Raw genomic sequence first — 23,625 nt, forward strand, 5'->3', positions numbered from 1 at the left:
AACAAAAATCAGAGCCTAAATTGGGTTTGTTTTTTTTTTTTTTTTTCTCTCCATTCAGGTTGTTGTTTCGTTAGTAACATAATATCATACACGTTAACTGTTAACCTTGGGAGTGTGTGTACAATTTGACCAATGTCAATTACCATAGCGGATGAGCTGAAAGAAAGGACATTATTCAAAACTAGAATTTAAAAAAAAAAAAGTTTTAGAAGTGACCATAATCAAGAAAAGAGACTAACAGTGATTGAGCGCTCATGTCGAATATAATCCCCACTCTACACGACTGACAAAGGAAATGGGCAGCCTATTACATCCTTGCAATAACATTAAAAAACAAAGCACTGAGACATGAGACAATAGGGCCAATTTAATATTAGCGAGATGGGAAGGAAAAGGTTATGGTTGTACACACATAGCAAGTGCGCCAATTATATTAAAGAGGTCCTCTGTCACACGGTATTAAGTCATCGACATTAGCTACTTTACTCCGCAAACCCAATCGCCTATGAGGAAAGAGTCTATCTGTCTGCGAAAAAACTAACGAACAAACAATAAAAGACGACAAAAGTCACAACCAATTAACCAGAAAGCATTTTCGAGATAGACGTTAGTCATGTCCGAGAGAAAAACGTCACATACTATTATGTATACCGCTTTCTTTAACTCACAAACACGCAGACACGCTGTTCGTAATTTACTGCCAATGCGTTTTTTTTTGGATCTGAAATGATTAACAGACATTGTGCGTTAAAATGTAGCGGCATTTAAGCTGAGCGGGACAAGTCTTTTTTTTTTTTTTTTCTAGGTTTAAAACAAACAAAAATCGAAACTATTAAAGGGAGAGATCGAGGATATTTGAAAGTACACACACAAAAAGATTTTTAATTTTAAATGATGTCGGCCACGTTTTTTTCTTTTGGAATGACCTCTGTGAACGATTTTTGTAACCCTTCACACAAGACGATAAAACAAACTTTGCACATTTTTTTAAGTATTCAAAACAAAAATGAAGAGAAATCGAGACGAACGCCAGTCACTCGGGATGATTTTTAAATATAACGCACCATACATACAATAAGAGAACCGACATAACGATGAAATAGAGACAGCCAATAGTTGTCCTCCTATACATATAATATTGCTTCGGCGAAAAATAAGAAGAAAGGAGGGAGAGAAATAGTTGTGGTGTTTCGTTACCTTATTTAACAACAAAGAACAAAAAAGAGAGCCTTTTTCTCTGTGTGTGTGTGTATCTGTGTGTGTGATTGTCACTTTTCTTGGAAAGTTTTGACGGCCCGTCTGATGCGTGTGCCTTTGAGGCCAATTGTATTTCTCTCCGCGAGGGACGTCGTTTTCGTTACGGAGTTGAGCGGGTTTTTCTTTTCTTTTTTTTTTTTTGTCTTTCGGCTTCACAGAGGGCAGTGGGTGTTGGACGGCAGCCTTCTACAATAACAACAACAAAAAGAAATAGATCAAAGGTGACGAGTTTGTCATCGTGAATTAAATATACGAGAACATTGAAATTGGGAGCAACTTGAATTTCAAACTTCCCGCCATGTCAAATTTCAAAGCGCCAAAAGAAAGAAATAAAAAATCCCTTTAATTAAGTTATGCTGCGAGCTGTCCAGCTTGTAATTCAGTTTGTCCGGCGATGTTGATAAAGCGAGACAACAATGGCTGCGAGCGCATAATCAAACGTGGCGACAACAAACAAACCCACATGAAAGGCGAAAAATAGTTCAATAGGAAGTTCTCGGACGACAAAAAAAAAAAAAGAAACATCTTCCTTTTCTGTGTGTGTGTGTGTGTGTGTGTCCAATCACTCGGAAGTCAGTCCGCTTATGTGGAGTTTGTATAGCCATTGAGTGGCAAAGCCAAGTGGAGAGCAACAGCGCAACCACACCATCAAGTCGCATTGAAAATGTCTATCGACTAACTGTCACACACACACACACACACACACAATGCAGCGCTAGTGTAGCGATTCCGCACTTACACTGGGTTGCGTTCAAACAGTTTCTTTTTACTTGCGTCCATCTCTTTCGTCTAAAAGGATGGCTACTAACGCCCCCCCCCCTCTTTTTTTTTCGTTGTTGTTGTTGCGGTGCAACAATTCTTGACAAACGGAATCCTTTTCTCCGTTGTTGTTGTTGTTGTTGTTCAGTAGCTATGGAGAAAAAATTCAGCTCGCGAGTCGGGGTCCTTATGTTTCTTTCTATTTGCCTCCACCCATCCATCGCAGCCATCAACCGGGGGGGGTTTCTGACCGACACACGCGAAACCGACCGAACCCCCCACCCTAACAACAACTTTGCCTTTCCTTCTATAGAGGCACGTGCTTTACGTCTTTTAGCTGTGTGTCTACTTTCTCCCGCTTCTCTCCCGCGGGTGAATCAATACCCCAAGCTGCTATGGCGACGCATTGCAAATGGAGTCATATGGGGGAAATCGGTTGGGGGGGTCTCTCTACTGAACACATCAAATATTTATTTCTACTTTTTTTATATTTTATTTTATTTTTTTTTTTTTTTTTAAAGATTAAACATAAAAGTAAACGCAGTCAGAATAACAAAAGCAATACGATCGTTTTTTCTTAGTTTCTTTTTTGGGAGTTGATCATCGGCCTTCAATTCGTGGACGTATATTTAAATTTAAACTAAATTTGATCTAAAGAGATGTGAGATATTCTCGTTGGATTTTAGCACGTTGAACTAATTCAAAGATCGAACCGGAAAAAAAAAAATTGGAATCGTTTCTTCCTAACTTTTGTTTTGTTTTGTTGCAAGGATTAAACTAGGCCAGCGGGGTGACTCTGATGGATCGATGTCGTTAACGTCAAGGATGAAGCGCATCACCTTTTCGACAAAAAGAAATCCATTCGGTTTACAGCTGTAACGAGCTACCGCACGACCATCAGCGATCTTGATAATCGATACAACAGTTTGTTTCGCTCGAAGCTCCTAACATCCCTCATCACGGACGTGTAATAAGAGCCATAAGTCATCATCAAATATCAAGAAACGTCACATTATCATTGTTGCTGCTTGTAGATGGTCTTTGCTGTCTGCCTATTCTGAATAGCCACGCCCTTCGGGAAAAACGAAAGTTAATGGGCGACTTGTCCGCCTCTTTTTTTTCCTCGAGTGTGGGGAAATGAACGAGATGCCCCATTCAATCAACATCCAACACGCGCGTGCCGGTGCGGGACGGCTCTCAATGTGATCGAACGTATGGGTGTGTTTAGCTCCCCGCCACTTTCCATTCCAATCGATCAATATCCAAATGATTGCTAATCACTTAAAGTAAAAATTGTGGCTTTTTATTTCTAATTGTCTCTGATGCTGCACATCATTTTCTGAATTCCGGCGGAGCGCATTCGGAATAAAACGCTAAAATAAGTTCATCGACAGTGAGACACGAAATGCGCTCAAATCTATTGATGTAAAAAGCGCATTTGAATCGGCGTGGGTGTCGAAGAGATCAAACAGCGCAAAACTTTTCTCCGAGAAAGAGGGCAGCACCAGTCGGCAGAAAATGAACGCAGCCGCTAGTAACTTTTAGTTTTGGGAAATGAACGACAGTGTTACACATTAGCACGCAGATGGCGCACCATTTCTAATGGGTTTCCGGATGGAACTATAGAAATCTCAGCCCTTGTCATGGCCACAACGACGGAAACAACAAAAACAAAATTCATACCCCACAATGCGGATTGGCTTCCGGTTTCACGTTGCGGTGGATGGATGACCGGAAGTGATCGCCTCTTCGGTTGGCGAATAGTCGGCAAAAGGCCAATCGTCTAGTGCGCAAGATGTCATCAAGTTGCCGCCCATGTTGATGCTGATGTGTCCGCTGTCGGCCGTTTCGGACGGCCTGGTCTTGTTGCCTCCTCCTACCAATGCGTCATTCATCCGTCTTCGGTTACTGCTGCGCTGGGCTACGACGGGCGAAAAGGGTTCGGAGCCACTCTCGGATGCAGTGGCGCCGCCTCCTTCACCACCAATCAACTTCTCCATCTCTGTGTCCTGGTCGGATAGAGCTCCAGCTGATGTTGAACCCACAGAAGTTGAACCTCCACCACCTCCACCCCCTCCACTCACTTCTCCGGATCGCTTCAAAATGGATTTTTTGCGATCGGGACTTGCGCGTCCTCGATTATCTTTAAAGAAAAACAACAACACAGAAATGAATTAAATTGCGGAATGCAAATCAATGAAACATTGTCGTAAGGAGGTTTTTCTTAAAAATTACCTGCGCTTTGGAGACTGTGGAATCGATAGTTGAGGAAACGAGTGGCGGAAGCGATACCTTTGCCCGTCAGGAAGGAAGGCTTGCCACTGCTGGATGGACTTGATTTCTGACGGAATTTTTTGTTGACCGAACCGACAATTCCGCCTCCCTTCAAACCGAATCCTCCGCTGCTGGCCTCTTTGTTCTTGGAAGAACTAGTGGTGACGACGGTGGTGGGGCGTTCTTCATCGTCCGAGCTGAAAGCTTCTTTGAATCTCGGCCGCGGTTTGTTGCTGGCCGTTTGAATTTTTCGATTGGCCGCTTGGGCTTTGACGGGCGAATCATCGTCGTCTGCTTGTTCGTTAATCGATTGATAAAGTAGCCTGGAAGTCTCGTCTACCGTGACGTAATGTTGCTGTTTGTTCTCGTTCTCCAAAGGTTTCACGTACAAATCGGAAGCATCTCTTTCTGCTGGACCTGTCCCGCTCTGCGGTGACCAGCCGGCCAAATCGGTGATACTCGGGAAGGGATTACAGCTGGCCCAGGTGTCCGAACTGTCGAAACTGGCCAAATCGGTAGGTCTTGTCCGTCTCTGTGACCTGGCAGGTGACGATTTGTTGCTAGCGGACAAATGGATGGAGCTGGGAGCCGTGGGACACGACGACGGATTGCGTCCCATTGGCTGCATTTCGATGAGCGTCGTTGCCGGCCCAGGCGTCATCATATTGATCACAGCAGCAGCCGAGGAAGAAGAAGAAGAAGAATAGGGCTGGAGCTTTTTCAATCCCGGTAGCGACTCTACAAACTCATTCAAATCCTACGAGAAATCCAATAATGAAAAACCAAAAAAACAAAAACAAGAAAACAAAACATAAAAACCGAATGAAAAAAAATAGAAAAAGAAAACAGAATCAAAGATATCGAACCGTATATATACGCGAACCTCGAAGATAAAAAACAACTCAATCAAAATGATGTATATCGAAAATCATGAATAAATAGATGCCAATTTATGTTTAATTTTCTTTTTCCCTACTTTCCAATTTTGTTTGTTTTTGTTTTTTTCAAATCTAGAATAAATGTAAAGCAATAAAGCGAATAGAGGGAAACCAAAAATAGTGGAAGAACGTGGGTGTACAAGACATACACGGCTTTTTTTGGGGGGGAGGGGGGAGGGAGTGTGTATGTGTTTTTAAGACTGAAGATATATAGCCTATGGGGATTCGATTGCGATGGATGTCGAGTTTTCTCTTGCGCGTTTAGCTACGACGGTCGTGTAAAAAAGAGATTGCAGTTCACTGAGTACAGCACTGGACACCAGGGTCCCATCATTTGTTACTTGCATTCTCGTATATATATATATATACGAGGGCTATTATAGAGCTAACGCATATGATGTGATGTTTCGGAGGGCAGAGATAAACGGGAATTTGAAGATTTAAATCACGGTCACATCAAAAAAAAAAACGAGGAACGATAAGAAAAGAGAAATGATGACCAACATCAGTTCACAAGAATGTAATTTGCGATGCGGAAGAAAAATTTAAAACAAGCCAAGGCTGAAGATCATGCCAATATTTGTGTCATAAAAAAGATTAAAAAAGGTCTGGAACGTAAAAGAAAATGTGCGGACATTGAAAGCGGGTCGATGATGTATTAATTATTGTGATTGATTACGTCGCCAAGTCAGCCAAGAAAAATCGGCCGTTTTAAAAAGAAAGAAAATTGAAAACGTTCCCACATTCTTTTCATTGGTTTAGCGAAGCTTCGTCGACGTAATTGAATTTGACGACTTGAGCCTTGCAATTTTTTTGGCTCAGTATCTTGGAAGTAGCCGAAAGAAGAAGCCATATGTTAGTCATCGTAACAATAATAAAGTGAGAGGGGGAAAAAAAAATCGCTTTTCTGTTGATATTATTTGTGGTTATTAGGGGGAGGGGGATTGGCCCTTTGCCCTGTTGGTCAGTGACCCCGTTTCCTATCTACTTAATGAAGCTCCTCATATTATTGGTTAAAAAGAAATGGAATGAAAAATCGATTTTTTTTTTAAGGTTGAGAATAGAATCCCGAAGGAAATGTTCTAATTAATTTTTTTTCTTTAAAGGGATTTTGCGATTTGATTGGGAGGGGGGGAGAAAAAAATGGAGGAAATTGTTCGCGATTGGGGCTGGATGCTGGATAGATGCAGACGGACAGATGGAAACTACAAAGAGGCTAGGAGAGCTATATATTTAGGGCTATACTATGTATAATTATGATGTTTGTGTAGTTACCTATAGATGTTTTTCCCCCGCTCTTTAAATTTTTACAGATCCGCAAATTTCGTTTGTCCCGGTCGGCCTTTTCATTTCATCTTTCGTGTAACACATTTTTTTTTTTTCTAAAACAATTTTTTCTGTCCGTACATTTTTCTTTTTTTTTTACTTTAGTTTATTTAAATTTGGGATATTTGTCTTATAAATCACTGACGACCGGTCGGGCTCTCTGGGATTGCATCACTTGGCCACCCTGTATACAGTATAACAGCACATTAAAAGAAATAATGATGAAATCCAATGGATCGTGTTTTAAATAAAACGTACAAATTCAAAACTGTTTCTAAGTTCTGTACAGGGGCGTTGGGAACTAATGGTATATTACAAAGGTTTTGATTCCAACAGTTCCTCTACATATCCAAGGGACGTGATTGTCTTATAAAGGAAAGGTCACTTAATCTCGACACTAAACCCCCAACAGAGTTGCTGTGGGCTCGTTTTTTTTACACTCAGCTCAGTGCGATTACTAGGTGGGGGCAAAAGGTCAATCACATTCGTTCACAAATGGCACCCAACGGCTTCTTTGTTGCATCTAAGCAACACAGCGCCCGAGTATGCGGTTAGCTTAATCTATACGCGTAGAGCAATAGCTGCGTAGTTTCGCAGTTCTTTGATGATGTTGTGACAGGGAATTGTTAAAGATTAATGCGGTACAAGTACAACATCCAATCAGCTTAGTTAATTGCAATCAACGCTAGACCTAAAAGTCTACACGCGTACATGTGGATCTAGCCCTTGTTTGCCACTTAAAAATGGTCCGTCCCAATAATGAGATGGAAATGCAAACTCATTTGAATTACTTGTCCCGTTATTCTCAATCTGGAATGTTCGTTCAATCTTCGATTTAATTTTTTTATTTAGACTCCATGCGTGTGACTTGAGCATTCGTATTGATCGCTGACGACGTACTGGAAATTCTCTTTTATAGAAAAATATATATCGACGTATATTCTTTCTACGTTTGTGTGTGGTGACGTTTCTTTGAAGGGGGGAAATGGATATAGCGCCCAACACACACACACACACACACACACACACTAAAGTGTCACAAGGCACATGCAGGCCGTCTAGACTTGTACAATACGTAACATCCTATTTTTTTGGCTGATGTGCATATTATTATAGAGAACTGCTGGACTACAATAGCTCAAACCGAATCAAATGGACATGCAATATTCGCATTAGCCTTCTAACATTTAAATTTAAAAAAAGAAAAACACATTCAAAAAAGAGAATTCAAACAAAAACAAAAACTCCATTCCCTCGTTTCCTAAATCTGATACGCTACAATAACTTAACACTTAAATCAAACCCCAATTTAAAAAAAAAAACGTAAATTTGAAATGGCTAAACCTCTAAGAAAAGAAAAAGAAAATGCAAAAAAAAAAATCAAATTTGTTCTTTACCGGCGAGTGGAATGCGGAAGAAGGTGTTGCTGCAAGAGCAGCCACAGCGGCAGCGGCGGTAGAAGAGTTATTATTACTACTATTTGAATTACCGGGAGGTGCAGCTCGCACTGAACCGCCATTATTATTATCCGCACGACGCGGAGGCCTGTGCGGCGACAACGGACTAGAGACGGACGGATGTTGTTGATCGTTGAACGATAACAACCTCTTCCTCGAACACGGTGAATCACCTATTCAAGTCGCCAACAGAAAATATCGCATTCGATTAACCGTTTTACACTTGAAAAATGCAATTCAAACATAACGACGGTGGCTCACGTCAGCTGATTTCAATCGAATTGCGTGCTGACATCAGCGTCTTAACGCACGAAAAGAACTGCTGAGTTTCCCCTCCCCCCTTTTTTTCGTGAATCACACATCCGCGTGATTCTCGAGCGAAAAGCCCCTTTTGTTTAGCGAACAATGACTCATCATCCAAGACGAGAAACGCTTGCCATTTATATTGCCAGTTAATGGCCTATTGTTGTCGGATGGTCTTTCTCCCGCACATCCAAAGTTTATGATTTAACAAAAAGAAAAAAGAAAAAAAAAAGAAAAAGGTGTTATATTTACCTAAATCCACCAAATTGTTGGGTGGCGCTGCGGGCGGGTGTTGAATGCCGCTGACGTTCGTTGCGGGACTGGAGGCGAGTAGAGCTGTCACGGCGGCGATTGATATGGCGCCGGTGGTGGCCGACTGTCTCCTTTGGCCACCGGTGGCAGGTACCAGCCGATTGGCAGCTCCGTGCTGCGGATGCAGCATCAGACTGTGCTCGTGATTCTTATAGCAACCGGTGCCCGTGTGGCCGACAGGTCCGCTCTCGCCGCCCATACTGTTCCCATCCGTTTGCGACATGTTGTGACCTTATACAAATCCACAATCACAATAACAGATAAACAAACAAAACAAAATAAAATGGATACACCCCAACATTTTCCCACAAAAATAAAAAGTTTGTTTATTGGCCGGGGGTGGGGGTGTGAGATACACAAAATCAACGGGAAAGCAAAAAAGTTCAGTAAACATGTCGTCGTCTTTAGGCGGTTTTTGTTCTGTTGATCGAAAATAATTTTTTAAAAATTTATTTGACTTTATAGAATAAGCTTCAAAGAGATAAAGGCATAACGCGGTTATGTTAGTAATCGAGCTGAACGAATAGCTAATTGAATTTTGCTCGGTTCTATATACACGTGCGTTAGATCATGAACGGCCATAATAATCAAATTTTAATCGTCGTGATGTACGGCGCACATCAGCGGGGACTTAAAAAGACAATGTGTGTGTTGTGTGTGGAGATGAGCAAATAAATGTGTATAAGCCTGTTCAGAATAAATGGCTAACCGTTGCGTGTAATGTGCCGTTCCGAGTGAAAATTCAATTAAGTGAATGAGATAGAATGAGAGAGAAAGAAGAGCTAAATGTCATCGTGTAAGAAGGACGGACAGATGGCGACTTTGCCAACGTCACGTGCGCATCCGGGAGGTGAATATGGTAAAAGAAATTGGATGTTTTAATTCTGAAAAATTATTGGACAATTGAACTTTTGAAATCTGTAAAATGTTACGAAAATTAACTTAGAAAATGCGGACATTTTCTATTGTCTTTTGCTAATAATGATTAATAGCATCCAGATCTTCAATTCTGTCCCTACAATTTGATCTCAACGCTGTTTATAAAATTGCCAATAAATTTAAAGCGAAATATCAGGGAAAATGGTACGCATCCGCAATACTCCACTGCATAACTTCCAATTATTCTTTTCTATTTTTTATTGATCCCATCATTTCCTTCCGGCCAAGCTTTCACCCCCCGTTTGCTCTCCATTTTTTTTTCTTCTTCTCCTCTTTCCGCGCTGCGGCAAAGGCCAAAAGAACTTGATGTAAAGACCATGTATTAAAAGAAAAAAAAGGCCTTTCTTATATTGCTGTACTAAAAAATGAAGACAACCCGTTCGTATAATAAAAAAAAAAAAAAATGGCATAATACTAACGACTGCGGAGCGAGGCAAAAGAGCGCTAGACCGCAGAGCATCATCTGTGCGGATACATGTAAAACACAATTGGTCTCTCACAACTGTCGAGCCGTGAAAGAGGAGTCAATAACATCTGCAGCAGACGCAACACACAATAAGCTATACAATAAGGATAGTGTCTTCTTTCTTCGTGTGCGTCTCTGTGTGCTGGATATCACGAAAAACTATTATAGGCTCCTTTTTAAGAATAAGAAGACCCTCGCTCACGTACAATTTGTACATACACACACTGTTCTTGTTTAGATCGTAAAACCCTGCGTATAGCTAATAGACAAAAACCAACCCGAGAAGGCAAGAAGAAATTGATTTTGTACGTGATACAGAGTACGAATGTCGTCATGTTTGATCGGGAAAAAACATTTCCAATCGATTGAACGATTTTTGAAGAAATGGGAATGGATTTTTCTAGTTTGGCATTTTGATAAAGGTTTTTAAATCGATTAAAACGTATTTTTTTTTTTTCTCTTCGACTGGATGACGTGAAATTGCGCCAAAAATCGAAATAGAGCCTTTAAAATGTGCGTTCCAGTTTGGACTGGATGCTGCGCTCTTTCGCCCCTCTTATACGTCCTTGTATCCTATAGCATATTGATCGTTTTCACCAACCCACTCCATGGCGCTGTCCCTCTATTCCACCCAAGAAAGGCCTTCCGCAAGTTAACTCAGCCAAGTTTTAACTATTTAAAACAAAAAATGGATTTGCACCTGATTTTTCATTGCCCACATAATTTTATCTTGGCCTTACGCGGGATCTTTATCTTTTCTTAACGGGAATGAATCAGCACTGCAGAATTATACAGACCGCCATTTTGTGGCCGTTTTTCTTTAAAGACATTCCCAACCCCAACAACCGAGCTGAGATTGCGTCTTCTATATCCACCACCGTGTTTTCTTTTTTCTTAGCGAATTCGTCCTAGTGTACACATTTTTCCCTAAAAGGCCAAAGAGCTAAAACGAGAGTGGATCTGGCCCCTTTTCTTATCGATCCGGCTACGTTAACAATCCGCTTCCCCCCGCCACCCAAATAAAAAAACGAATGAAACTGAAACTTAATAAAAAGAAGAAGAAGAAGAAATCAGATGAAATGTTACCTGTATCGACGATGACGTCGATGATGTCCATACTCTTGGCGAAGGCGTCGCGTAGGTTGACGTGATGAAACGAGACGATACTGCCCTCTCTCTTAGCCCGCTCTAAGGCCTCTTTGCGCTTGAGCGCTTTCTCCCTCCGCATTTGATTCTTGTAAAACTCTGTGAAATTGTTGACGACGATGGGGATGGGCAAGGCAATGACCAGTACTCCGCAAATGCAGCAGACGCTTCCGATAACCTTCCCTAAGGGTGTGACCGGATAGATATCACCGTAGCCGACCGTCGTCATGGTAATTCCGGCCCACCAGAAGGTTTCAGGAATGCTGGTGTACTTGGAACCGGGTTCGTCTTTCTCGGCGAAATAACACAGCGACGAAAAAATGAGAACGCCCATGGCTAAGAAGAGCATCAACAGGCCGAGCTCCTTGTACGAATTGCGCAACGTAAAGCCGAGGCTCTGCAGGCCAGTCGAATGGCGGGCTAATTTCAAAATGCGCAAAATGCGCATAATGCGGAAGATTTGAACGACGCGCCGGACGTCTTGGAACTGATCGGAATTGTTCTTCGTCTCGATCAGCAGCAACGAGATAAAATAGGGCAAAATGGCCAACAGGTCAATCACGTTCAGAGCGCCTTTGAAGAATTTCCACTTGCTGGGCGAGGCGGCGAAGCGCAGCAAGTACTCGGCCGTGAACCATGTGATGCACACGGCCTCGACCGTCGCTAGACTCGGGTTGTCCATTGTCGTTCCGGCCACGTCGCCTTCCTCTTGCAGGGCCGGCAATGTGTTCAGAGTCAGCGCCACAGTCGACAGGATGATGAACAGGATCGAAATCACCGCCACCACCTGCCATTTGTTTCGTATTTTTAAGTCGATTTCGGCTTGTCTGCTCATTTCGCATTTGAAATCATCGAAATCAGGGCGCCAAAGTTTCGATAAGCGCGCGCGTTTCGATTTTTCCGTAGAGAGAGTGTCTTGTTATTAGAGGCCCTCATTTATAAACTCGTCCGGCGAAATCAAATGTTAGCGAATCCAATGGAGAAAAATCGTCGTTGTCAAACATCGAATTAAGAAATTCAGATATCCGATGCGGGATTATTGAAAAAAAGGGGAATAAGCGGTGGATTTTTGTGGTTGATGCTGTGTTTAAATTGTCCCAGTAATCAAATCAAAAAGTAGTGGAATTCAAAAATGTTCTTTGTGGTTAGAATAAATGTACAGAAAAATTATAGTTCGTTCAGCATTCACCATCATCACTACCTAAATGTATAAAGTTAAAAAAAAAATAGATATTATATGTATGTAAAATGATTTAAACGGCATCAGCAATTTCGCATGCAATTCGAATTTCTTCGTTTCTTAGTCGATTAGTAGAATTTTTTAAAAAGTACCATTCGAGAAATAAAACGAGGCTAAAAATAAATGCGATTTCAAAAAAAAACTGATGTCGAATAAACAAGTTGCATTGATTTTCGATATACGCTACCTTCCCGCAGATCTTCATTAACTTTGCATAAATTTTTTTTTGAATACAGAAACGGCATATCGTAATTGTAAGTGGAAATAAACAATTTCAAAGTAGAGTGAAATTTGAAAGATCGAACTAAAAAACAAATGGTACGAGTTGCAAAAACATCAAACGTGCAAAATCATGCTGACTAATCAAGACCTAACGTGCAGATGTCGTAAGCTACTGCGATCATTAAACACGATGCACAAGTGAGGTGTGCATGCAAACTATACTTTTCCATGTCAAATTGAAAGGGCTGTAAAAGGTAGGCAGGATAAAAAGGATTTTTCTCCATTCGTTCATCGTCTTCTGTTTTTGCAGAAAACAAAAAAACTAGCCGATTAATCACGTGATGACGGCAGTCATAAAATCTTTACGGATGTTGGCGTCTAACAACATTTACACAGAGGGGACCAAGTCAAAGCTTGAATTTGCGTCTTTGCACCAGCGATTGCGAAGAAGATTTTCCGATGTCGAGATTTTCCGAAATGTTTAGCGAGTGGAAAGGGTTGGGGATTTAAAACAACTGCGCTACGCCAGGTGGGTTGTACGTAAGCCTTTTTCCTTTATTCTTGTCTTTGCTATTCGATTTAAAGTCAACAAAAAGAATTGAAATGTACGAGAAAGGCTGACATATCTTGTTATTTGCCTTTCGGCTTTTGATATAACAATGTCCCAAAACTGATGCAGCGCAGTCATTAGCCTCTTCAGGTCTTGTGGTTTGCCAGCCAGCTCGCGTGATGATGCATTCATACGGAAAGCACTGTCGTTGCCATTGCCCATCCGAAATTTTTGTGTTTTTGTTCTTTTATTTAGTTTTTTTTTTTTTTACGAATTTTTGATTCTTTTTTTTTTCATGCGTCCCAAACATTAAGAACAAAAAAAAAAAAAGAAACATTTGTTGTCAATACCCGACGAGGTACACGAATTAAAACCGAACGTATAGGAATGAGAAGGTAGAAATCAAATGGAAGAGGAAATGTAAAGGAAGAAGTTAAAAGGCACAAAAAGAAAAGATGATGATGAAGGATGGAAATGAACGCAAAAAGTAATAGATCATTATCGATATTATGTCTCCGTGTGAGGTCCAAAGCCAAGAGGTTTTCACACCGACACAGCAAAACAACAAAAACAGAAACACCATCGTCGTCATATTTCTAAGGCAGTTCCCTACGAGTTTCAATATAAATCACGCACACCACCAACTCTGTGACATTAAAAAATATATATCTATCCAGAATTTTTAACTCTCCAACTTGAATTCTAAACTTAAGAAAAAACAAACAACAACATTTAATACTACCTCTACGCGTAATCAAACTATAGACCTACAAACACAATAATCAGTCATTAATGATAACAGAATTCTTTTTGGCTATAACGATGAAAAAAAAAAATTCAATCATCAAAGACATTTTTCAAAAAAAAAACAAACACACATCCTCAATTTGAATTAACATTATTGTCTCATCATAGAAGAAAAATATGAACTGGATGTTCCTGCTGACCCATCATGTAAAAACGAGTTGGGTTAAACACGTAGTTAAAGGACATCGGCGTAGAGGATGCCGTTGTATTTATAGGACCACAGGGACTGAAGCAAAGCTCATTACTATTTAAATATATTCTGCTCCAACTGTTATTTGAGTTACTTGTCTCTCCCATTTCTTTTTACGAAATTTCTCCCCCCTCCCCCCTAAAAAAAACGATGATAAATGTCTCTCCATCGTCTAGTCTGCAATCTGAAACACGAATCGTCTCGAAACTCACGGGAACAAGCAACAAAATAAAAGGGTATGTCTTTAAAGATCCCCCCACACCCTCCCACCGTACTAATCGAACGTCTATCTTGTTAACGTTTAATGTTCCCCTTCTCCCCCCCTTTTTTAATACGCATTTTGCGTCCCAAGTCGACACAGGTTTAACCCTACAAATATTACGTTCTCGTACAACAAATTTAAGGAGACCATCCATTTTTTTTCTAGATTGAGATCCACGTATCTTATAGCTTCGGCAATATACAAGTCTAAATTAACAAACGCATTTGCATTAGAAGCGTCGCCGCTTGGTTGCGCATAATAAACGAGCTCGATATTGCGGAGGGTAGTAGGATGCAAAGTGAAGAAAAAAAAAACACACACACACAGAGACTATTAGAAACTAATAATCATTTTTAATGGCCTGCCTCCCGCAATAATAACAGCAGTTGTTTGGCGCCCTCGGGTCAACCATCTTTCGCCATTCGCAAAGTAATTGGATGACGCGCGAAAAGAGACATTTTAAAATATTCAAAAAAAAAGGAAGGCAAAAGCACAAACTTACCCTGGCCGGGAACGAAGATGTCGGTTTCTCCAGGAGGTCCCACAAAAGCTTCTGGTAGTGAGCGCAAAATCCTTCGCCAAACTCTTCTTCGTCGCGCTGTTTGAGGCTTTCGGCCTCTTTGCGCATCTCTTCGTGCACGTGTTCTTTCCTCTGATGATATTTGTGCTGACAGCACGATTCCAGGTAGAGCTCATCGATGCCCCAGTACTCCAAGTCGTCGGAGAAAGCGATGACGCACATCTCCTCCACCAGGTGAAGTTTGCCCGTCCGGTAGAAGTTGAGGATGGACGAAAACGAGCGCGGATGGCGGTCGAAAAAATATTCATTGTCCACCAGCGAGTAATCGTCGCACAATTCGACGATGGCTTCGTGACTGTTGCAATCCCGCAGCCGGCCCAGCCGAGTGTGCGGCAAGCGTTCCAGCGTCCGCCAGAGGACTTCGTGCCGGACGCCTCCGACGTTGATGCTGACGCGGCGATTGAGCGCTTTGCTCCGCATAATCATGAAAGGTTCGGGCGGAAGGGAAGTCATTGAATGCGAGTGATACTGATGGAGGGGGACACCTGGACCTCCTCCACCTGGCGACGACATCATTTGAATGCGCATTCCGGCCATTAATCGCTGCTCTTCTTCCTCGTCTTCTTCCCTCTCTTCTTCGTCTCGATCCGTTTCACTGCCGGACAATAGTCCAACGCGTCCCGTTGCACTTTGCACATCGGCCGGAGCTGTCGCACCTGCCGCCCGCCTGATGGCGCTCGACATGTTGGGCGTACTGACGGTCATGACACTATTGTTGTTGGCCAACGGCTGTTCCGGATGATGGCTCCGTTCGGAGCGCTGTGATCGACGGCTCCAAGACGAACGCCATTCTGGAACGGTGCTGGAAGACGTGGCTGGCGCACGGATGCCCATGGCTTGCAATTGTTTTTTCACCTTTTTCAGCTTGACGCTTTGATGTTTCTTCGGCTGCAGCGATTGAGTCTGATGATGATGGAGAGGATCAATTTTGGACGGCACGAGGACAGCCACGTTCGCAGTCGTTGTGGGCGTCGTCGTCGCCGCAATAGCTGCCGACGCTGCGGGCGTCCCTGGCACCGCGTTCGCTGCTGGCAACGGCACAAAATTCGTCGAAGTCATTTTGGCCACGCCAGCACAATTCACTCCGCCGCCTGTGCACACCGCAACAAGATATTATGACTGACAATATCAAATATTGAACTTTAATTTTTTTTTTTTTTGTAATTAAAATTAAACAGTGTGCATCCACAGTCAATATCGATAGCGGAAGGCCAGGTTATTTATCCTAGAATATATTGGGAAGGATGAGAAATTGAATGGAAACGGACCTCGTATACACGGATCAATGATTGTGTGATCGATATCGGAAGTTGTAGACCGAATCGAAATATTGCCTTGCACGGCAAACAAGAGTGGGGGGGATAAATTAGATACTAACACAGAAAAAGAGAGTAAAAATCAAACAATCTGATTGATTTCCGTCTACGGTACAAGCTAGTCTTTGCTATAGCTAATCCTTCACAAATATCTATGTACTGCACGTTCGTATACGAGACGGCAAATAAGGGTGTGGTATTAGATTTAACTAGAATTACATGGCACGTATTTAAATCTTTTGAAAGGCTACACGAGCTGCTATTCGTTTCATTAAATGAAAAAAACGAAATGGATACGATAGAGCGAAGCATGCAATTACATTACAAAGAACAAGAGGGTGTTTTCATTGTTTGTCACGAATGGCATGTTGATAACATCACATTATTATTTAGGCTGTTTAAGTATTACCTTGACTAGCAGTGGTCTTTGGTGAAGAAGGTAAAGAGCTTGGCGTACAAGTAGAAATTGATGCTACCGCCTTTGGATTGTTGTCCGGCTTACTGTCACTCATTCCTCAGTCTTGGCAATCTATTGTCAAACAAAACAAAGTGTTTGCATTAAAAATAGAGTTAAAACACATAGTTTCATGCAAATAATAGTCACTATTAACAGCTACAAAAAAAAAGAAAGGGATAATTTTTGAGTCAAGTCATACAGTCTACATTTAATTAGATGCACATCAATAGCATAAGAGAGCAAACGGTGGACCACCTAACCGCCATTCAATTTGGGCATCGATTTCTCTCATCGAAACTATTCTTCCTGTATATATTCCACCCCCAACCCCATATAAATGATAGATCAAGATTTCTTCTTTTATTTTCTCCGGAGGGTAGCCATTTGTTTGTGCCTATATTGTATTAGTATCGCGTCCGTATATCTTGTCGCCAAAAGAACAAAGTTTCTCTTTTGTTTCTGCCTTTCGCCTGATCGAATGGGTCGGATGGTATCAGGATGTGTCTATATGGCCAACGATCCACAAAGAACGAAACCTTTTCTCTACCCTCTACAGAAAAGAGAGAGGCTAGTATACGATATAAGGTAATAGTAAGTACTTCATATCAAAGACTATATAGAGTCCCAAACAGAACTTCCAGACACACACACACACACACACACACACGCGCGCGTTCTAGCTATATAGACATAGCCAAACTGGTGGAGGTTTTTATTGATCTGCCTCGGGTAGCAGCTGCATCCGCCTGCAACTTGTGTTAAGGCCTACTCGACACTCGGTTTGTGTACAGAATAGTAAGGTGAGAATAATTTTTGTTTTAACAACAAAAGAAAAGAAAGAACAAACATGACTGTATGCAGAAGAGAGATGGATAAAAGAAAGTAGAAAGGCTTACGTTATTGACAAATAATGTGTGTGTAGGGATTTGAGGGAACGAAAAAGGGAAAAGCCTGTTGCCTAAAAGACCCGCGTGATTTCGTTCATGCTTCTACCCGTTTTGTTTGTTTTTTGAAAGAAAAAACTGATATTTGCATGTGGGAATGTATCAGAGTTCAGGTATGTCTCGTTTACAAATTAAAGCGTCAAAGACATTCCAATAAAAATGTTAGTAGCCTAATTGTTTGACAATCGACCGTGTGAGCTCGAGGGCAAAAAACGTACGCGTGAAACGTGATGCCATAACCGAGAGTTACAGACACTGATACGTACACACAAATGGTGGGCTAGTGTGTAACAGACATCGACAATCCCTTGTCTCCTAACTCCGTTTTTTTTCTTCTTTCTTCCTATATTCCCTTTTGATGTAATCAAAAGAGAAGGGTAATGGGCGTGTCCTGGGGTCCCTAACATCCCATTTCTATTTGACTGGTCACAATCAGACTTGAACAAACATGTCTCATAGAAAATAAAGCCCTCTGATAATTACATACGGCATTTGTTATACTCTACTCTACGTGAAAAAACAAAAACAACAAATGCAAACTCAAAAAAAGATACGAGGGTTCAATCGACGTGTATATCTGCGGCACGCAAACGGGCGCTCGCACAACGGAGAGTCGCCCGGTTTCGAGACGCGATCAATACACCAGCAAACACGTTGCCTAGGAGCTATCGAGGTAGATATATATACTAGACACACGCAGTACACACAAAAGCTGCTGCTGCTGCTGCAGGGTTCGCCGTAGCTGCCTACATAGACGCCATTCTTTCCTCTTTTGTTTTGTTTTGTTCCAGCTGATAATATCCGTTACGACTCTTCTGCTTATTTTGTTGGGTTTTGGTGATTATTTTTACGCGTTTGAAAGAACGACCCATCCCGCCAGCCAATTTGATACGGTTTCAATAATTTTTTAAAAAAAATACTTTTTGCGACAGAGAACGATGGCCGACACTTTGCATGATCGATGAAATCAGACGCCATCACGCCAAACAGATTTAGGTAGTGCACGAGGAATCTATTGTAGACATGGCATAAAAATTAATTCGCTTTTTATGATGCTCGCAGAAGAGGGTTCGAGTATGTGAGGAGGGCACGCGATAATACCTGAGACGCCATCACATCCAACTGGTGTCGAGGGGATTGGCGTCGGCGTCTCATGGCGTCGAGCCAAGCTCAGAAAGAGAGGAGTCTATCGAGCAACACTTTTTTCCCGTCTCTTTTTTTTTCTCTCTCCTCTTTCGATATGTAACTCGTCTCTATCTTTCTTTTTTTCCTATCCGTCTGCCTATCTCTTTCACCAGAAATGAAGGGACGCAAGCCAGTGGATACGAAGCAACAGCGTTTGTCGGTTGGATAACGAACAGAGCGTGATGATGGAAAAGAATAAGCCGTGCGGAAGAGAACAAGACAAAACAAAAATGGATGAACAAAATAATAAACAAGACAACATGATAGACTATTGGCCAGGAGCGGGGGATAATTACGAAAGGTAACAATCATTTTTTTGTTTTTTAATTCACTATAATTGAAGTTCGTCAGTTGACGAGCGCTGGATCACCTGGATCAGCCAGAACGACACGTTATGGGGTAATAAGATCGCAGCACTTTCACCATCACTGGCACCACTAACACCGCAGGCCAACAATAACCGAGACACTGATGACTGTTGGTTTTGATGGAATGGCCAGTTGCAGGACAACACGTTCGTTATTATCATTCCCATTTGCTTCCTTTCCATTATTCTCTTTCTTTGATTGCATTTGGATTACGATCTTTTCGATCTCTTCCGTAATTGTCTTTACACACACACACACACACAGATACACTGGACGAAGGGAAAACAAAAATACTGCTCTGGGATGTAGGTTCTCCTGTGTGTGTTTGTTCACCGAGACGACACAAATCGCGTCTAATGGCGACGACACGCACCAGCAACTACGGCATTCTCACGACAGCACTCGGCGCCAGGCACGGTCGTTGTAACGACAACGACGTACTAATGATTTCCTCGTTTTAATATTTCGCAATCTTCGCTTTTCTTGTTCTCAAAAAAAGAAAATAAATAAATCTGAAAATAAAATGAACGAACCGTGCGAAGGAAATCGGAAATCACTTGTGGCAGAAACGCTCAAACTGGGGTTTTAAAATTCACTGGCCAAGATGAAGGATGAACAGTTTAGGAAAGGAATAGTCATCCTTCAATGAAAGTGGCTCGCTAAATGGATGGGGAGTTCAACTGTGAGACCTCGTTCAACACCGACAACCCGCCAGTTACTGGATATTTCACTGGCGTTCGTCATCTTTGTGTGTGTGTTGCGTAGGATTTTTATTTTTTTTTTTATTTTCGGGAGTGCGTACTCTGACCCACGCGCTGCCGCCCGGATGAGGAGACCCAAAACTCCATCCGTCTCTTGTCTCTCCGTTCGTCCCTCCTCCCGATGTCGACCCGCTCTTTCATCGCCGGCCAGTCGTTATTGGTCGGAGAAGCTCCGGAGCGCAGGCGCTCGTGCAAAAAAAAACCAAAAAAAACGAGTTTACCCTCTTTCATCTACTTCAGCAGTGCTCTGTTATGTGGTGGAGTGGTTTTCTTTAGAAAAAAAAAAAAAAAAAAAAGAAAACATTATCATTTCCATTCTAAACATACGGTGCTGCCATCTATTTTTCTAGAGCGAAATCGACGCGTAATTTGTTAATTGATTCACAAAAAAAAAAAAAAGGCAATTAAACCAGCTTAAGATGAAATAGTCACGTCAAGCTATGCAAGTGCTTAAAGATTCCCAATATAGACTTTACTGGAACCTAGCCAAAAAGAATAGGCCCCAAGAAGTTGGGAATTGAGAGACGACGACAGCGTTTACCCAATAGCAGACGATTACTGAAGAGAAAAGTTGTTTTGGTGTAACATTTACAAATTTTTACGAAGGTATTCGTTGTAACTTGTACAAATTTCTAAATTTAAGTGTCTTTTTAACTGTTGTTAGTTAGAATAATCCTAAACAGTTTTAACATACGCAACGGCCTTAATTTGTAAAACATTGTCATAAAAACAACACGTCCTGGGCTTGCAGTTCTATCTCTAGCTTTAAGGACACTTTTTTTTTTAAATCTCATCTTGCTGAACCTTGCAGTCTTAAATTAGCAGTCGGTTTGGTCGACCAAAGTGCGAGGATACTTGTCTTAGACTCGTTGCCCCCATTTGGGTTATATCCATCAAAGTGTAGGATCTGGCCCGTTTACCACAGGCACACCAGCAACACCGTAATGAACTGTGTTGTTTGTTTGTCTGTGGTGCATTTATCCCTACACAGAAATGATGGCCTCTAAACAATTACTTCTTTTGTTTCCATTTTACAGGGCCTGAATCCGTCCATCAACAATACTGTACAACCTTTCTTGAGGAACTCAAACATGTTTCGTGGAGCGGTAAGAACATTTACATAGTTACTCACCCCAAATCAAGCTCCACACACCAATCATCACCAAATTCCTCACTAAAAATTCCTCTATTCCAGACACCAACTTTTTAAACTATTTATTCCGCTGTCCGAAACGCATGTGACTGAGCGAACCGGTGCGTCCCTTCATCCCATTTCCACCATGCGCGATGTTGAATATATTTTTTCTCTCCCTTCCTCTCCACTTTAGTAGCCCTCTCTCCTCACTTCTGTTTTTGTGGGTTTTTTTTTTTCTTTCCCTTGCCTTCCACTTTTATTGTTTTCCCATCCACCCCCCTCTTCAATTTTACTTTTATTTTATTCCTTTTTTTTTTCCAATCTCATTTTATTTGGTGCTGGTGCTGTCTCGGTCAGGGGCGTTACATACCGCGCGGTTTTAAAAATAGCACACACCGGGACTCAGAGTGAGAGATTCAAGAGGTTCCCTTTTTTTTTTTTTTACTTTCCCTCTTTTTAAACTGCTGGCGAGGGTAGTAGGCGCCGGTGATGGTGGTGGAGGCTGACACACGAGAAGTGTGTCTACACGGTGCGACGCCATCACTTGAATGTATATTTCCTCGTCGTCTCTCTAGAGTCACTTATTCTTTCATCTGTGCTCTCGTCCCTTGCGTGCGAGGTTTTTTCAACATTTACGAATCTCCCCGGCTTCTCTTTTTCTTTCAATTTTTGAATAGATTTTTTTTTTTTTCGTTCGTGTTGTTTTTTCGCCGTTGTCGTTGTTGACGTTTTGTCTCCTCTCATTTTCGGCGACGAACTGGGCCGTCTTCCGCGTTCTCGGACCTTGTTTTTCTTTTTCTTCTTTTTCTTTTCTTTTCGTTTAACTGACAGTGTCAAAGTGATAACAAACAACCAAGGAAGGAAACGCCAACTATACCCAAGAGCTTGTTTGCTTTTGCTTTGTTGTCTTTCAATTTCCCTTCGCAAAGAAGAGCGAAAAGAACACCGATAAGAAGAGCATTATACAAGCGCAAGTGTCAGTTGTTTGTGTATGTTTCCGTTTGCGCCAAAGACTCGAGCGAAATTCTGTTACGTCACAATCGTGTCCATCAGCCGAGTTCATCAGATTAGCGAGGGTGGAAAAAAAAATGAACAACATTTCATCCACGGTTGCTGGACATTAAAGAAGAAAATCGATTCCATCTTGTGTCTCAATCGATCTCCCCTTTTCCAAGATTTTAACATTCTTCTTCGTTTGATTGGATCGGGACCATGACGCTCCTGACAGCTCTTTATAACGTTGCTCTGATCGTCTTCATCGCCCTGCATTTGGCAGTAGGTGGCGCAGTAAGGGACATCTAATCGCATCCCTTCGTGTCTTATCCGATTTCTTCTTTCCCCAATAATCTTTGAATGAATTTCCAAAATTCGATTTAAATTGGTCTACACATTTTAAAATTAATGACTCATCTTTCTGTTTTCCAGTTGACATTTGGTGTTGGAATCTATGCCGGAATTTACCTCAGTCAAAACTACCAGGTATGTGTACCTTCGTATTGGCTATACAACCAGAATAGATACGTGCATGTAGACGTGTACATGCCTTTGTGTGTGTCTTGAAGAAACAACAAACGTGTTTTATCTACTCCGTTGCATTCCAATGTCAGACACACACACAAAAAAAAGCGAAACCATCCTGGAGAAAATATAAAAAATCTTTGCGTGCGGGTCTGATTGACGTGTGTGTCTTCCCGTTACCGACCGGAGTACAGAACCCCAACTGAGCGGTTGTGAAGATTTAAAAAAAAAAAAAGATGACGGTATAACTTTCGTTAGTGTCTGGTGATTACAAAGCGGGAATCTGCTTGAAAATAAAAAGACATCTTCCCCGTATGATCATTTTTGGGGTGGGTGTTTCTATTTTTAACTGCTGACGATGGAGATTGGAAAACTGGTACAGCGAAAACAAAAATAATAAATAAGGAGTTGGATGGTGACCTTAATCATTTTCCAAATGATTTCAGCGCGTTTGTTTGAACCGTTGCCCAATGTCTTGCAAACGGCGGTTGGGAAAAGCCATTTGTTTGAATCTTTTATGATTATTGAATTTGTTTTCTTTTTTTTGGGGGGGCTTGTTTTATTATGCAGATTCCGAGAGTGGACGAGCCAAAAGTCGTGTGGGAAAAGATCCAGTCCCTCATGGAGCAGTACAAGAAACCTCCACCAACGGGCGACAAATGAAACCAAATAGCGCGTGTACCCCATTTTCTTTTTTTTTCCAACTTGAAGCCAAACTTCCACAAAATAAAAGTGACATGTAATTGTCTCAGTCTCGTGTTTAGGGAATAATATCAATACAAATGCCATTTGCAAGTGCATCATCCGCCTGCCTCTTTTGTTATTCATCTTTTCACTCCCCACTCCAAGCGATTTAACAAAAGCAATGACGTCATTGTATACTTAAACTGCCTCTCGTTGGATACCTCCCATC

General features: G+C 41.6%; 2 protein-coding genes and 1 long non-coding RNA gene across 6 annotated transcripts; 2 read left to right on the forward strand and 1 right to left on the reverse strand.

Annotated features, from left to right (window-relative positions):
* Positions 1 to 25: 25 nt before the first annotated feature.
* Positions 26 to 22,472, reverse strand: LOC116936400. 4 transcript variants are annotated; one of them, XM_045177184.1, is made up of 10 exons: positions 21,192 to 22,472; positions 19,301 to 20,329; positions 16,754 to 16,873; positions 14,951 to 16,119; positions 11,118 to 11,964; positions 8,567 to 8,857; positions 7,952 to 8,184; positions 4,252 to 4,912; positions 3,700 to 4,159; positions 26 to 1,443 (listed from the first exon to the last, which is right to left on the reverse strand). In XM_045177184.1, the coding sequence occupies exons 3-9, from the start codon at positions 16,854 to 16,856 to the stop codon at positions 3,726 to 3,728; spliced, it is 3,738 nt and encodes a 1,245-aa protein (XP_045033119.1). In that variant the 5' UTR covers positions 16,857 to 16,873; positions 19,301 to 20,329; positions 21,192 to 22,472; the 3' UTR covers positions 26 to 1,443; positions 3,700 to 3,725. The 4 variants fall into 4 exon arrangements, with proteins under 4 accessions (XP_045033119.1, XP_045033105.1, XP_032799435.2 ...); XM_045177170.1 differs by having other exon boundaries at positions 4,252 to 5,047; positions 21,192 to 22,471; XM_032943544.2 differs by lacking the exon at positions 19,301 to 20,329 and having other exon boundaries at positions 4,252 to 5,047; positions 21,192 to 22,471.
* LOC116936448 lies at positions 1,659 to 5,243 on the forward strand. Its single transcript, XR_004401732.2, has 2 exons — positions 1,659 to 2,983; positions 3,051 to 5,243. It is a non-coding gene; the product is annotated as an uncharacterized LOC116936448 (long non-coding RNA).
* On the forward strand, positions 19,822 to 23,512 carry LOC116936437. The gene is made up of 5 exons (XM_032943586.2): positions 19,822 to 19,880; positions 20,811 to 21,000; positions 21,097 to 21,165; positions 22,620 to 22,673; positions 23,283 to 23,512. Exons 1-5 carry the CDS (start codon positions 19,822 to 19,824, stop codon positions 23,373 to 23,375), a joined length of 465 nt encoding a protein of 154 aa, XP_032799477.2. The 3' UTR covers positions 23,376 to 23,512.
* The last annotated feature ends 113 nt before the right edge of the window (positions 23,513 to 23,625 follow it).

Source organism: Daphnia magna, linkage group LG1 (assembly GCF_020631705.1).
Source record: "Daphnia magna isolate NIES linkage group LG1, ASM2063170v1.1, whole genome shotgun sequence".
NCBI lineage: Eukaryota > Metazoa > Arthropoda > Branchiopoda > Diplostraca > Daphniidae > Daphnia > Daphnia magna.

Excerpts from the sequence above, each read along its gene's own strand:
- LOC116936400 (XM_032943544.2), bottom strand. The coding sequence starts at position 16,856 with ATGAGTGACAGTAAGCCGGACAACAATCCAAAGGCGGTAGCATCAATT. Across the intron at positions 8,185-8,566 it reads CAACAATTTGGTGGATTTAG|GTGATTCACCGTGTTCGAGG; the intron begins GTAAATATAACA and ends CGACTTGAATAG. Across the intron at positions 4,160-4,251 it reads CCACAGTCTCCAAAGCGCAG|ATAATCGAGGACGCGCAAGT; the intron begins GTAATTTTTAAG and ends TTTTCTTTAAAG.
- LOC116936437 (XM_032943586.2), top strand. The coding sequence starts at position 19,822 with ATGAACGAACCGTGCGAAGGAAATCGGAAATCACTTGTGGCAGAAACG. Across the intron at positions 19,881-20,810 it reads GCAGAAACGCTCAAACTGGG|TTCTATCTCTAGCTTTAAGG; the intron begins GTTTTAAAATTC and ends CTGGGCTTGCAG. Across the intron at positions 22,674-23,282 it reads ACCTCAGTCAAAACTACCAG|ATTCCGAGAGTGGACGAGCC; the intron begins GTATGTGTACCT and ends TTTATTATGCAG.